A 14,877-nucleotide genomic window follows, 5' to 3' on the forward strand; every position below is an offset into this window, starting at 1 on the left:
CTTTACTTTTAACAATGTATCCATTTTCTTCTGTACTAGTTTCCAGTTCATGCTTTTGTAAACAACATCCATGTGTTTCTAGTATTTTGCATTCAAATGAATCAAAATATATTTGATTTTTCAGAATGTCTTAGTCCCAGTCTAAGACTGCAGTAAGTTTTTATTTAAGCGTAATTGGATATTGACTTTGGGATACAAAGAGATGTTTACTGTTTAAGTAGGAAAGTTATGAGCTATTTAATCAAGTCTATCTGCAGAAGCATTCGTGGCCGAGAGCACTTTATTCAGTGTTAGCAATGCCATCTTGATAGCACACTTTTCAAGTTCACATTCTGTTTCGTAAGTATGTTCTGCTTTTATGGCTTATAAATTTAATCATGTGGTTTTTATTACAGGGAGAAGAAAATGAAAATTCAGGATATTAAAAACAATATTAAAGAAGCTATAGAGGTAAGCTTACGAGCTATTGTTCTTAAGTACTCAAATCTAGCTTTTCAGACACTGCAATATTTTGGTTTTTTTTCTTTGCAGACAATAGTGACAGCAATGGGCAATTTGGCGCCTCCAGTTGAACTAGCCAATCCAGAGAACCAGTTTCGAATCGACTACATCTTAAATTTAGCTAACCAGATAGACTTTGATTTCCCCCCGGTAAGTAAATAATTCGAATTGGCTGCAGTCATGCTTATTTGCAAACGGTTATATTTCACTGCACTGTTGTTTAAACTTGGACAAACCAGCGAGCTGTTCTTTTGGGAATTACTGCAGTAGGTGTCTTCAGTCAGTGCTAAAAAAGCACATAGCAGCGCAGCGAGAATGTTCAAGCTGATCGTTTCTGAACAGAGACCCTTGTTTCTTTTCTTGTCCTCAACTTAAATAATCGGCCACAGAGTTGAGATGGACAGTGCTGGCAGTAATGTTTGCGTATTGTTGGGAATTGCCCTGCCCAAAAGGAGTGGAGTACGCATGGCACTCTGTCAATGATCAGCTGGCATTTAGTGATAGTGTATTTTTCTCTTTTGGAGGAATAGTAGAGTTTTCTTGCTGACTCAGACATGTTCTCCAACAGCGGTGTCAGCCAGGCTTTCTGCGAAGGCTCCACACTCCACGTCCTTGCCCCAGCCTTCGCAGTCCTGGTTAATCATTCAAAATACCAGCAGTCCTAGAGTAAATGCAGGAAGTGTAATTATTTGGTTGATGGTACAACAGTGTGCCCACTCGCTGTGATTAATCTCTGCCATATCTCAACCAGGCTGGTAGCAGAAGACAATGAAAATACACTTTGCAAATACTGAATTCTTAAAACACTGAGAAGATATTTATATTAATTATTGTAAAGCACATCATACTTGCAGTAATACTGAAAGGATTTGAAGCTTGTATTCTGTGCAGCATTCCAGAGGGCTGAGGATAGGAATTATGATGAGGAATCAAGATCATGATTCATTTACATCAATTTTATTCCCGGCAGTGGACAGTCCCAAGTGCATGAGAGAACAGTGCAAGTGCTAATAGTAGCAAGATGTGGGATAGTTGCCATCACAGCAAGGTTTTTGTAACTCTTGATTTATAGACATTATAGAATAAGCAGTCTGTGGAGCCAGTGAGAGTTACCTTTTGCAACTGTTGCTGCTTCTGGGAATTTTTCTGCTCCAATCAGCCTTTATTAAGAGAAAAAAACAACCAACCAAGAACACATACTTTGTGTACAAGGCAAAAGTCATATGCTACTGGCAGTTTTTTGGAAATACTGGTGTTGTCATCTCGAAACCCAGTGATTTTTGAAGTGCAGCAGGCATAGACAGGTTATGGAGATGGGTGTAGGATTCTTTTGTAGCACGTAAAAGGTAACATTAGTCATGTGTCATAAAGAATCTTACATAAATTAGAGGCTTTGAGATTTTTAACTTGGCATCTCTTTAATTTTGATACTTGTCAGTGTTATTCATAGGAATATTTCATCACTTTAGGGATGATCTCTCCTGCTGGGGAGGAAGGGGAATGGCAAGCAAAAAAATATCATGCTTTGAAGATAGTTTTAGGAGAATTCTCAAGAGAAAATACAGCAGCTTCTTCCTCCACCCTGTGTACTCTTGAACTGGATGGGAGCCGGCAGCTCTCTTACTGCCCATTGTTTTGTGATAGTTCAGGTTGTTATCTGTGACAATGCTGTAACAAGTTCCTGTGGCCTACCTCACACGGAAAGACTTGATTTTCCTTGTCTATTCTACCTAGGAAGGTTTTTTTCTTGGAATGCAGTAATTTTGTTTTTTTTTTTTTCCTTCACTCCCCAAAAGTAAGGAGTTATTGTGTAGTGGGAAGAGAATAAGCCAAGTGTGTGTGTGTGGTTTACTGGTCTTTATATAAAAATTAATATTCAGCATGTATTATCTCTGGTAGGATACATGGTAGCAAGTCCTTCATGTCTAAAGCAATAGAAATATACTTAGCAGGTCCAAAAATAATTTCAAGTTCAATTAAGAGTCTTTGATATGTTGAATGACACAACTTCAGTGCTCAACTAAAACTAGTTTTTCTTCTCTGAGCAAGTGCATTGTATTTTTAAGTCCCGAGTCTGCAGAGGTTTAGGTGTGTGCGTAACACTGAATAGGGGCTAGCTTCAGTGGCGTGAGTAACTATTTCATATGTAAATGTTTATAGGGTTGAGGTTTTGAACTGGATGTACATTAGCCACTCATTTTGAAGGAGTATTGTTGGCTCCCTCTGTTCCAGTGATTATATGAGCTAATGTCTTATCTGATTTCTGAGTTTGTCTGCATGTAGGTTGTAGTCCTGTTGATACCTGAAAAACAACCTACATGTTAATTGCATGTTTCGAATCCAGTTAAGATCTAGGATGTCCCTAAATGGTAACTCTCAGAGCATCACATCAAAAATACATGATTCTTCAGTACTTCTATATATTCATCTTTTCCTAAGCATTAATTTAGCCAGATCTACAGAAGATGATCTACAGACAACAATTTATCACCAGGATTGTGTAATTTCTTCTCCAACTGCAGGAGATCTTTAGAACATGAGGCCTCATCCCTCTTCTGTATAAGAAGTAGTAGTTTAAATGAAGTTCAAATACACATCAAAATCTGTGTTTATCATTACCTGTTGAACAGATGGAGCTAGCATTCAAGTTTCCTAACAGCAAGACTATAGAATCACAGAGTCACCAGGTTGGAAGAGACCCACCGGATCATCGAGTCCAACCATTCTCACCAGTCTCTAAACCATGCCCCTCAGTACCTCATCCACCTGCACCTTAAACACCTCCAGGGAAGGCGAGTCAACCACCTCCCTGGGCAGACTGTTCCATTGCCTAATGACCGTTTCAGTGAAGAATTTTACGTAATGTGAAAGGCAGAAGAAAGTAAAAGGAAGAACACAGGACCTCTACAGTGTGATCGTAGTATAGGGGTCTGGCTGTATGTATCTAGGATGCAAAGAGAAACTTTTGTACTGTGATATTCTAATCCTTTTCTTAGTCTGCATCTCCATCTGTTTGCTTTGCAGTTTCTGACTTACAGGAGATGCGTGTCATTTGTGTAAAGCATATTGTATTGAGTTAAAAATAATGCTGCTACAGTGGAATGCTAGGTTACACATTCCCTTTACAACTAAAAAATTAGTATGTTGGAGATGTTATTTCAGCACACTTGGTATTAAGCAATTAGATTTCTTGAAACAAATAGTAGCATGTGGTGAAAGGAAAAGGGTAGCACTTACTGAAAGGAATTCTGTCCGTGTAATCGTGCTGGTGATCAGCAGATCAAATCTGCAGTTGCTTTTGTAGCCTTTCCATGTTGCTTCACCATACTGTATATGACATTGGGTAGAACCCAGAGGAGTTTCAGAGGGGATATTTATTCCTGTTCTGCACACCAGGTAGTGGTTGTGATATTTTCTCCATCCCTAGTACCAACTATAATAGTGGCTGTTTTCTCATCCCTTTCTTTTTGCTCTTACTTTCAAAAGAGGAAAGGAAGTGTTCATGTTCTATGAACATTCTCTTTCCGTGATCAACCAATTTGAACCAAGCTGCCAGATAATTTCTATCTATTTTGGATCACAGTCCCTATGTAATTCTCTGATTTTAATGAAGCATTCCAAATAGCACTATTTACAGTTGCCCATTATTAATTGATCTGGATTCAGCTGAGAAAGGTTTCTCTAGAAAATACCGTAACTTCAGAAAGATTGTATTCAAAAAACTAAACTGTACAATTGGAATATTAGCAAAATAATTGGGGAATCATTCCAGCCAGTAGCTCCCTAGATGTAGGAAAAGGAATGCTTAGAAGAGAAGGGATCGATTTTAGGGTGTTGGTGAAATTGTCTGCAGGTTTTTTGGTCCTGGTTTATTTTTTATTACACTGCTCCGTTGTAGTTATTTTGAATGTCCCGCTGCCAGTGCTACTGAATGGTTTTTTTATGGTTTCTGAGTGGTGTCTTTGAGGCCGAGCTTTACCGCATGCTGGCTTCAGCCTCAAAGCCAGCTTAGCATCCCCTCTGCCCACAGCCATCCCTTCCCGCTCCTCCACACCATGATGTGCCAAAAAAACCTCCACTAGGTCCCCAGCGTAAATCAGACCATTGAACCAATCCAGGTTGAAAATAACCCTGGTAACCCTTACTCCTTCTCTCTTCTATTTTGGGGAGGTTATTTTTAACAGGGATCAGTTTTGAGGGCTGGTTTACAACATGGCCCATAGGCAGCGTGCTACAAATTGTGTAGTATGTTAATGCGCGGCAGGGTCAGAGGTGCAGGTAGGAGTCCTTAAAATAGTTTTAACACCAAAATCTTCAAGAAAATAACAAGATGATGTAGTCTTGGTAAGAAAAGATGTCATCTAGGGTCTCTTCACTGCCAAAAGTGTTCCGTAATTATGTAAGCAATAGAAGAAAATTTTCTGTCCCTGTAGATAATCACCCTGATGTGTATAATGATAGATATATGATTATTCCTGTCTAAATACATCATGGATGAAGGGGAGAGCTGTTCTGGTTTGACAGCATCGCTAGCTTTATAATGCAGTGACAAACATTCGCTCTAAGGAGGGGACATATCCCATGAGGCTCTCTGGAATGTCACAGATTTGGGGGTATGGAGGTAGCAAAACATTGTCTCTGGTGGGGACCTGTGGGAATCTGGGAGACAAAACCTTTTGGACGTCTGGGTAATATTGTGTGAATTTGGGTAGCTATCACAGCAAGAAATTTCAGGCTCTTGCTCTTTCTTGTCCAGACTCTCTTTATGGTTTTGGACAAGTCACCCAGTGTCCTTTATACTTTTTTCTTTTTTTAATGCCCTATGTATCTTGTTATCTGTAAAACAGCAATAAATCTGCATCTTGGATATGCATCTTGAGGTGCAAAATTGGTAGAAAATGTGGATACATGAAGTATTTTTAACTCAAGAATGTTAATGTAGTTAACAGAAAGGAATGGGAGGAGCATTGCAAACAGTACCAGCAGAGTGATGTGATAGTACCTCCTATGAAATAATCTTTACTTACTCTTTTTTTAAATCTCCATTATCTTATCTATGCAGAGTAGCTCCATCTAAATGGACTTGTAGATAATCCAATTGAGTTTACCTGATCAGAGTTTAACAGGACTTAAATAAAGCTGCTTTTCCTAACCCTTAATAGCAGAAATAAATTCTTGAATACAGGTTAAGTAAAGAGTTCTTTTGAAGGCGCCTTTTAGTAAAGGGACTGAGGTAGACAGCTGCTTGACTTCATTTCAGTTTCTCATAATTAAAAGATGTATAACTAGTAATTATTAACAAATTAATCTGCTGAAATCTCTGGGTTTTGTCCACCAAATGGATGGATATCTGAATGTTTTATTCTTACAAACGGGTTGCAAAAGACACTCCCACTCTGGGATGTGTGTGGCTGTGACCAGCTGATAGGTGAATTCGGTGCAGCTTTTAGTACCATCCATGTTACCAGTCCTGTTTTCTTTGGGTCCACAAAACAATAAAGTCTTCGGGATTTCTGTGGGAGCATGCATGAGTTATGCAAAGGCTTTTTTATTTACAAAGGAGAAAGTAATTATTTAGTAAAATGTACAAATAGAAAGAGCATGTGCAAGTATAGTAGATACACTTTAATGTGGGAAGTTCGTTCTTTTTACATCTAAGGCTAAAGCTGTTTAAATTAAGTAAAAACTATTTGTGCTGTGTATGTTTTGACTGCTGAAGTTTTCCAGAAATCAAAGCACCTACTAGACAGGAACTTGGGATTTTTTGAAATGAATAAACCATTTGTAGCATACTGTAGAAAAACTAATCACTCTAGTTCATATAGTTTGCTATACCATTCAGTAATTGGATGTCAGACAGTAAATATAGGTTAGTTTCAGATTAAAACTGGAAAAAAAAGAAAAAGTATAGTTGAAAAGTATGAACTCATTGCCTCCTCAGAGCAGAGTGCAGTGGTGACTGGAAACAATTGCTTAATTTACCAACTGCGTTAAAAAAGCTTCTTTTAAAAAAAATGTATTTTGGTCTTATTTTTCTATACTTCCTGCGTCCAGCTAGAATTACTTATTAAATAAATGAAGTTAATGTGCTGGTTTTGTTCATTAACATAGAACTTTGTTCTCCATCTAAAACAAAACTGATGGGGAAAAAGAAAACGTAACAACAAGAAAGTGGCACTGCCTGGCTGGTGATGAAATAAAGAATGTAAAAAATCATTTAAAAACATGGAGAATTATCAAATTGCTTGCATCCACTTAAGGCTTATTGATCTGTTTAGCCAAAGTAACACACACTGACTGTGGATGCCAACTAATGAGCATGAAGCTTTGAGAAATACCAATTTAAATATTATGCATAGTAGGTTTGATTCTGATAATTTAAGTCAGCAGTTAGTATTTTAATACAACATTTTATTTATCCTGCTGTCTAGTAATGAAAAATTGATTTTCCTCAAATACATGTTAAGTCTCCTGGTTTCCATCTTGGTTTAGAGGTTTTTTTCTTCTTGAGTTTTCATTTGTAGGAAAAATCTTGAGAATCTGTTTATCTGAAGGGAGTAGAAAGCTATCAATTGGCAGTATCTCGGTAGGAGTAATTTTATAAATTGTGAAGCCCGTATTAAATAAAGTTACATATTTAGGCCAGTCTTCCAGAAGAACAGTAATATTACAGTACCTTGACTTTCAATACGGCCTAAATAATGAGTACACATGTATTTTAAAAAAAAAAAGAATAAAAGGCCAGTCTCCCATCTCACTTCTGTGAACAGAAATGAGATGAAATGTAAGAGCTAAGCAGCTTTACTAATCAGCATTGCTTCTCCGTACAGTGATTAATCTCTTGATTTGTTTGCTGCTGTAGTTTAAGCACTGATTCGGTGCTTAAATGTGGCAGCATCTGCAGCAACAACTCTTGTCCCACCTTCTGGTGATCCAGATATTATTGCCAGTAACAGTCTCTAACTGCAGTGAAAATGGGGTTGCTGTTACTTCTTACACTTAAGTTTGTTACACGCAGTAAAATAAAACGTATTCTGTGCATGAAGTGAAAATACTTTTGGCTAGATAATTAAAGGAATGTACCCTTTGAATTCTGCGGTGCTTTCACTGAAGTGTCCGTGTAGTTAATTTGAAATCCCGTGAAGTATTTCCTTAAATTGGATAATCTGCAGTCCACGATTTACACAATGGCATTATCTGCACATCTTTTCTGTAGTGCAGTTGTTTGTATAGTACAAAAAAACCCACCCTATATTTTGTCTTGTTATTAATTTATTTGATTAGCATTTGAAGTAAACGCTAATGCTTTATTCTGCATATGTATTTTGATCCTGTAAATTCCCACCATCCCGTATTTATAGGTTTGTAAGTTCATGTTTAAAAATTTATGTGAAGAAGTCATGACTTAATTTCTCTTGATACGTCTTTTTTTTTTTTCTCAGAGCAGCCTTAAAGAACAAGAACAGATTAATTCAATTTCTGTTGAAATAGAAGAGCTGTCAGCTGAATTAAACAGGAAATAGGCACAAATTTAATATAGAAATTCTTAAGGATTTTCTGGTTTTAATCACAGTAAGAGACTATCACAAAAGGTTGTACGCAGAGATGTAATACAGTTTTACCTGCCTGGTATTGCAGTGGCTTGAGAAGAGTTTCTGTGAGAGTCTGTAATGAGACTAAGAGACACGTGCAGGTTGCCCTGTGAACGTGCTTTTTGGGTGTACAACAAAACGTGCCTTTGGGCATAAAAATTCTGTAACGTACAAAGACTTGGAAATGTGGTGGTAAACATACTTCTAAAAAAATAATGACTTTGGTATTTTAATTTAATTTACAGCATGTCAGATGAGTGAAGGATGAACATCTCTGACTTCCTACTTTTACATGGAGCAGAGCCACAAGGAGTGTGCCGTTAGTTTATGAAGTTCTTCTTTTATGACTTGTCCCTTTGTCAAACTCGAATGGCAGTTGGTGAGAGCTTGTTGTGTGGGTGAGCAGCTATTTGCTTGTGTTTGCTGTGTGTGACTCCGAGCTGTGGTCCTGCCACAGACCTGTTGTGCCTGTAGACTGCCAAGGCTGTTAAAGGGATCGTGTTTGCTCGAGGCAAGCATCTCTTCTTATTAGGAGTCTTATGAATACAGATTCTGCTTCTTCGGAAAGATTGTAAGGTGATTAGTGATCCGTCCTTGGGATCTGTCAGAATTTAGAATGAGGAGAAACTGTTTTATCTTTCACCTTTTTGTCTTGGTGGAAACTTCTGGCAAAAATAGGAGTTTAGTTTCCAGCCTGAAAGGGGGCAACAAAATTGCAGTCTGGTCCGGGTTCAACCCACTGTTTAAAGCAGCGTTTGTTCTTAGTACTGGGTAAGGTAACAGGTCATTTAATTTGACCATTTGTCTTAAGTTCATTATATACTTATTACACAACAAGTAACAAAATGACATAGTATCAAATATATTTTCCAAACCCTAATTTAAGGCTCAGAGGAAATTTCTCACCTTCCTTCTTAGCCAAAGCCCTGCCTAAAAGAAGTTCCTTTCCAGTTTAGTTTGTGCTACTAGAAATGTGAAGGTACTGTAAGCAGACACACGAGATGTTTCAGCATCTTTCCTTCTTTTCTAAGCATGATAAACTATTGACAATGAGACTGAATCCTTGCTGAAAGTATTTCTGGTTGAGGTATTGGAAGTGCTGAATACTCCAGCCTCTCCCAAAGAGTTTTGTGTTCAGCTCTGGACACGTGCCAGTAACTGGAGAGTATCTTCAACTATTTGTAGGTATGCGTTTCCTTTGTGATATCATCAGCATATTTTCCCTAAAATAGCAAGCAATAATTAACACTTGTTCACACCATTAGGAATGCAGATGTTTCCCTGTTCAAGTAAGCAGCTTATTAAACTGTCTGATTTGACAGATTCTAACACATTCTAGTGTCCCTGCCCAAACACAGGGAGGATGACAAAATACCATTAGTTTCCCTCACTGAGTGGCCTTGCAGTCAGTAGCGATCACTTGATTTCAGATATGAGCACTGAAAAATAAATCAATTTGTCGTATATTTACCTATCCTGGAAGGAGAAAATCGGTTAGTGTCGTTTGTCTTGGGGTGCACTGTGCTGCCCTGCTGTCCCCTGACCTTGTCTTGTTCCAATATGGTTTGTTAGTGGAATGCAGCAGAACTGCCTGACTGCCATGAAAGTAAAGTTCACGCGCCTCCTGCAGAGTAGGTTTGTAAAAGGGTTTGAAACCAATGGTCAGTTGTTATTTTTAAAAGCTGAACGCATCCGGAAGCAAACATCCTCTGAAATACAGTTTTACAGTTACAAGCTGGTTTGATTTGACCTTTAGTCATCAGGTTTGTAAGTGGATGACCTATATACAACTCTTATCGTGAAATGTGCAACTCCATGGGACAGTGAACTTTGCCCAGGAACTGAATCCCAGTTTTAACCACAACATTGTGTAACGGTCGTACACACCTTCTAGTAGGTAAGGGCTTTTTTGAATGGCATTGACTTTTGCTGGAATTAGTAAATAAGCTGTTGCAATGACAGATCCACCCTACATTATATTCCTCAAAGAAGAGGTAATGTTGAACGTCTCTGCTAAGGTTTTTATGTGAACATGATGTCACAGTGGCAAGAACTGTGCCAGTGTTTCTCCCTGCCAGCGTCCTAATGCTGATAAAACATTGTTTCGTAAACATTTTTTTAAAAGTCTTTTGAGTATTTTTATATCAGGAGGGAACAAAACCTTGTGGACGGTATGTCCAGTTTTTCATTTTCTACCGATATTTTATCCTTTTAGAATGCCTCTCAGAAGCCAGTCTTGGTTCCTTAATTTTTCCCAGACCTGGAGTTTATCTCCTGAGAATTTTTTTTTATTTTAATAACCAAAATGCTCAACCTCCAAGTTCTTCAACACTTTCTCAGGTTTGAATTTTAATAAAACCATGGCTTACCTGCTGCCATTAATTCAGTTTGTCAAAATTTTCTAATATAGTAGATTCTTAACTTGATTAGACTCTGCTTTGCCCCTTTTCTGATCCAGAATTGTGTCAGTAAGTATCTTTCTGGAGCAAAGTACTGTTTTCCAAGCATCTTTTACCTGATGAGATCTGCTGATGGTTTTTTTCTCTAGAGGTCTGCACAGATTTCTGTAGGTGAATACAGGCAATTTACAAATGTTGCCTATTGATTCATTGTGTTGGGAAACTTTCAGCAGGTGGAGAGAGTGTTTTATAATAAACAAAACATTAATACTGAAATATGTTTCTTTTCACATAAATACGAGTTTGTAAATATTGTGGTGTTGTGTTATGGTGAGAGATTAGGCTTCCTCGCTACCAGCAGGTTATGATACTTCAGTTATCTAAGTAAGACCAGAGAAGGTTTACCCAGTCAGTGGTTCTTAAGAGTTTCAAAGTTTAGCTTGTTAGTTAGGGATTGTGCCTGGAATTCATACTGTGCCCCTGCTCAGCCTGAGCACATTCAAAACCAAGTTCTGTTCTGTTCAGATTTGTGTTGTCGGCGTTGTTTTCCCCAAGTGTTCTACGCAAGGATTGCTTCCTCTTTAGGGTTGTGTTAGCGTTTTGGCAAGCATGAAGTCTGGCCTGGTGGTAAATGAACGCTACAATCTTGACATAATTCTTAGGAAGAATTCACTTCTCACCTTCCTTGGTGATGCTGTGCTGTCCTCACTCGTGTTGACTTCTGTTGCCTTACACAGCTTCAGCTGTAGTTTAAACAGGATTTTGGGTGTGTTTTGTGGAACTGCAGCATTTTTTTTTAATGGAAAATGACATAACTTGACTTTTTTCTTTTCAGTGGTAAGTTTGCATAGGGCAAGAACGGGTAGTGTGACCATACTTTGTAAATATAATGAATCGTTTGGAACTTAATATTTAGATCCTGTTTATTGTGGGATGACATCTCAAACCAAATTGTTATTTAGTATCATTTGTTTATTTTAGCTATTTTGTTAGGAGTTCCATTTTATAGAGCAAGAGAAATCTGTGTTGCTGCTGCTCTAGAGCCTGTTATATTAGAATGTGCCAGCAAATGAATCAGTGTTATGGCAACAAGAACCAGACATGTAAGGACTAGTTTGCTGGCTATTTCTTTTCAGGAAATTTGCCTGGTACTTTTGGTTAATTTGTTTCCTAACTCATTATTTTTAGAGATCTTATACAAATTAGACCTGTTTAACTCAAAAAAGCTACTCTGTTGCTGACTTGATTTTTAATGGCTTCTGAAGTCCCTGTTTTACCTAAATATGTAACAAATCCTGTGGTTTTGCTTGCCTTCCCCCAGAGTAGCCCCAGGCTGCGCTTCATGATTCAAATGGGATGCTGAGGATTTCTTGTGTTATTCTTCTTCTTAAATATTATTTCAGAATTGTGGTTAGTGTAGGTGTATTGGGGAGAGGGAGAATCTGGCTTTTCGCAACTAGCTGCTATGTCTTAATTCCACAATCAGTCTCTAGTGTTAATAGGCTTCTAACAAAGCTAGAATGGAACTCGATAAGGCTGGTTCCAGCTTTTCACTGGTGAACACCTTCCTAGTTTACAATTGTGTAAGCTGGGTCAGCATCAGTCCCCAAACGTGTGGAGATGTTTGCTGTGACCTAAAGACAAATGGTTGCTTATTAATAAACGGCCTTCATGCTTGGCTATCACAAGTCATGTATTTCAGTTTCAAAAATGAAGCAAAACCAACCAAACAAAAACAACAACAACAAAAGAAACAGATAAACGAAACACACACCTAAAACCCCACTGTGTCTTAGCATAGTAATCTATTACTCCTTGCTCCCTGTAGATCCTGATTTTGAAATGCCAATAAAAAGTTCAAAGAATGTGGACTTAAAGTCTTTTTCCATCCCACACGGACAGTTAATAACCATACTGAAAACACTGCTCAAGTATCTCTGGTCATAGTTCAGATTAGCAGGACAGACATAAAGGCAATATTAAGTATTTTATTGCTAATTTGGCCTAGCAAGGCACAAACACTGATCATTATCCTGTTATTGTAATCCATATCTTTCCTTGGAAGTTAAGAACTACTCTTAAAACACAGGGAGGACTCTTCTGAACTATATGTAACAGTTCTGTTACACTAAATCCTAGGCTTTTTATTATCGATGTGTTTATGCTAGGGCCAGGAACTGGATTTACTTTTCATCCCATTTTAAGAGTCTGGTTGCAGAAACTGTTCCAAATGCTTTTCCACGAGGTATGATCGAGATCATAAATTGTTGGAAACTGTTGCTTTATATCATTTCTCCACCAGAATGTCATAACTGTAGTGGGAAAGGGATGAGTAGTAGTGAGGAAGGGGGTTTATATCAGATTTTTGTGGCAGAGCTTTACTGTGCTGTGACTCTTTTCACTAAAACATTGCCTCTTTTCACTTCAAATGTAGGTGATTAAGAAGTTTTATGTTTTATTGTATTTTCTGCAAACTTGCCTAATTGTTTACTTGCTGTAATGCAGGATGAGTATTTGGGGCTATAATTGGAGATAACTGGCTTGGTAGATGATGACCACAGTTTGAAGTAGATGTCTATTTTAGAACCGTTTCTCTGTCAAATAGTTCAATTAACTGTATGAAGTCTGGTGTAAGTTACCTTGATTAGATGGGAAATTTAATTGATGTATTTCCATTTCAATCAGGTGCTGTTTCAGAAAAAAAAAATCTCATACAATTAACAGTTCAATTTTTCAGCCGTGTAATAATAAGTCCAGTGAGGTACAAGATGTTCTGTTGAACTGTTGTTACTTTAAAAAATAAATTAATAAAGCCACCCCGAAATGGGTTTCATTCAAATACATTGAGATCCCAGATAGTCCTCCCTCTCTTTACTTTCTCTTCCTGCTCCTTTTTGCTTTGGAAAGATATTTTCCTCACTATGCTGTGACACAGTTGAAAACTGAAGGTCACTGCCAGTCCCCAACTGCCAAAAAATTGGAAACCTTCAAAATGAAAGCAATTCCAGCAATAGGAGAAAGAAAACTGAGAGCTGGAATTACAATTGTAATTCATGTTTTGCTTCCTTGAACAGCAAGTAGTCGTACAATCTACAAATCAAGTGAAATCTTCTTATCTACTCACAAAAGAAATTTAACTGTTCTTTTTGTTCATTAGCAGTTTGTAAAAAGCAGGGAACAAACTGAAAAGTTACATCTAATACTATATATAAACTTGATGATCTCTTTAAAAGACAGTGGAACAGAATTTTACAGTGGAGAGTTTAGATATGTAGTGTGTGTTTAATTTTGTTTGTGTTTATGTGCAGCTGGTGAATATTCAATAAAAGCAAGAGCAGATTTACATTTGCTAGGCTGTTTCCGTCATTGGCATTCACAATTCTAAGATCACGCAATCACATATATATCCTATACCTGCCAAAAGGGGATGGTTTGAAAATTTGCATCAATAAATTTACTTTAGGATGCCATTACATATCTTTGAGATGCCATTTGAAGTATCTACTGTTCTGATACAGTTCAGGTGTTAATTAACATTCTGAATTTTTTAAAAAGGGATTTACAAGTGAAACCTTGGAAGGCACATTTGGATGTGCCTTCCTTTGTACTGTGCCGATAGTAAAAGAATGCAAGAGACTGATACCTCAAGAGAGGGAGTGATTCCAAAGCTAAGTTAATGGAGGAACCTTGAAGCAGTAAAATGGCTACTTAAAATAATACGTTCTTTTTCTTGGAGATATTTCTGCTGCAAAGAAAGGGGGTGGGAGGAGAAATAGAATATGTACGACAACTATTTTAAAGGTCATATGCTGTCCTGGATGCAAAAAAAAAAAAAAAAGCTGATTTAGAACAAGTTACCTGAGCCACTTAGTAAAAAAGCATTGAACCCAAATCAGTTTACCAGCTCTGAGAGATAGTGAAAAGAAGTTCATGGCTGTTGATGAAAGGGATGCCCACAGTGATGTGTGTATTTAGGTCACTAGGTTGCTGCTGTGCATTCTAAGTCTATTCAGAGTTGTTACATAGGCAGCAATACATATTGCACACATCCCAGCTGGAGCTGAAGTGCATCTTTTATATGTAAAAAAAGAATGGGCTTCTGGTTCTGCTTTACACTTATGTTACAGGGTCGACAAAACTGCAGCATTGTGGTTTTGGCTGTCTGCTTTTGTATCTTGGCTTAGAATTCTTAAGGTTGACATGATCAAAACACAATCTAGCTTTATGTCATTGTTTTTCTAATGCAGTTCTACGTCCTTTTACACTGCGAAAGAATAAATTCTGCAAATACTCTTAAGTGATACCGAGTTCAGTAAGATACAGATGTCTGTGTCGTTGATGAAAATCTCACTAACTTGAAAAGTCAAGTAAAACCTACTCATCGT

General features: G+C 37.6%; 1 protein-coding gene across 2 annotated transcripts in view; it reads left to right on the forward strand.

Annotated features, from left to right (window-relative positions):
• GNAS (GNAS complex locus) overlaps positions 1-14,877 on the forward strand; it is a 139,199-nt gene that overhangs the window by 86,652 nt on the left and 37,670 nt on the right. For both annotated transcript variants that reach the window (XM_069871872.1, XM_069871873.1), the window contains exons 3-4: positions 396-450; positions 532-651. In XM_069871872.1, the coding sequence (XP_069727973.1) occupies positions 396-450; positions 532-651 (175 nt within the window). The remainder of the gene's footprint in view (positions 1-395; positions 451-531; positions 652-14,877) is intronic.

The sequence above is a fragment of the Phaenicophaeus curvirostris genome, chromosome 18 (genome assembly GCF_032191515.1).
Source record: "Phaenicophaeus curvirostris isolate KB17595 chromosome 18, BPBGC_Pcur_1.0, whole genome shotgun sequence".
NCBI lineage: Eukaryota > Metazoa > Chordata > Aves > Cuculiformes > Cuculidae > Phaenicophaeus > Phaenicophaeus curvirostris.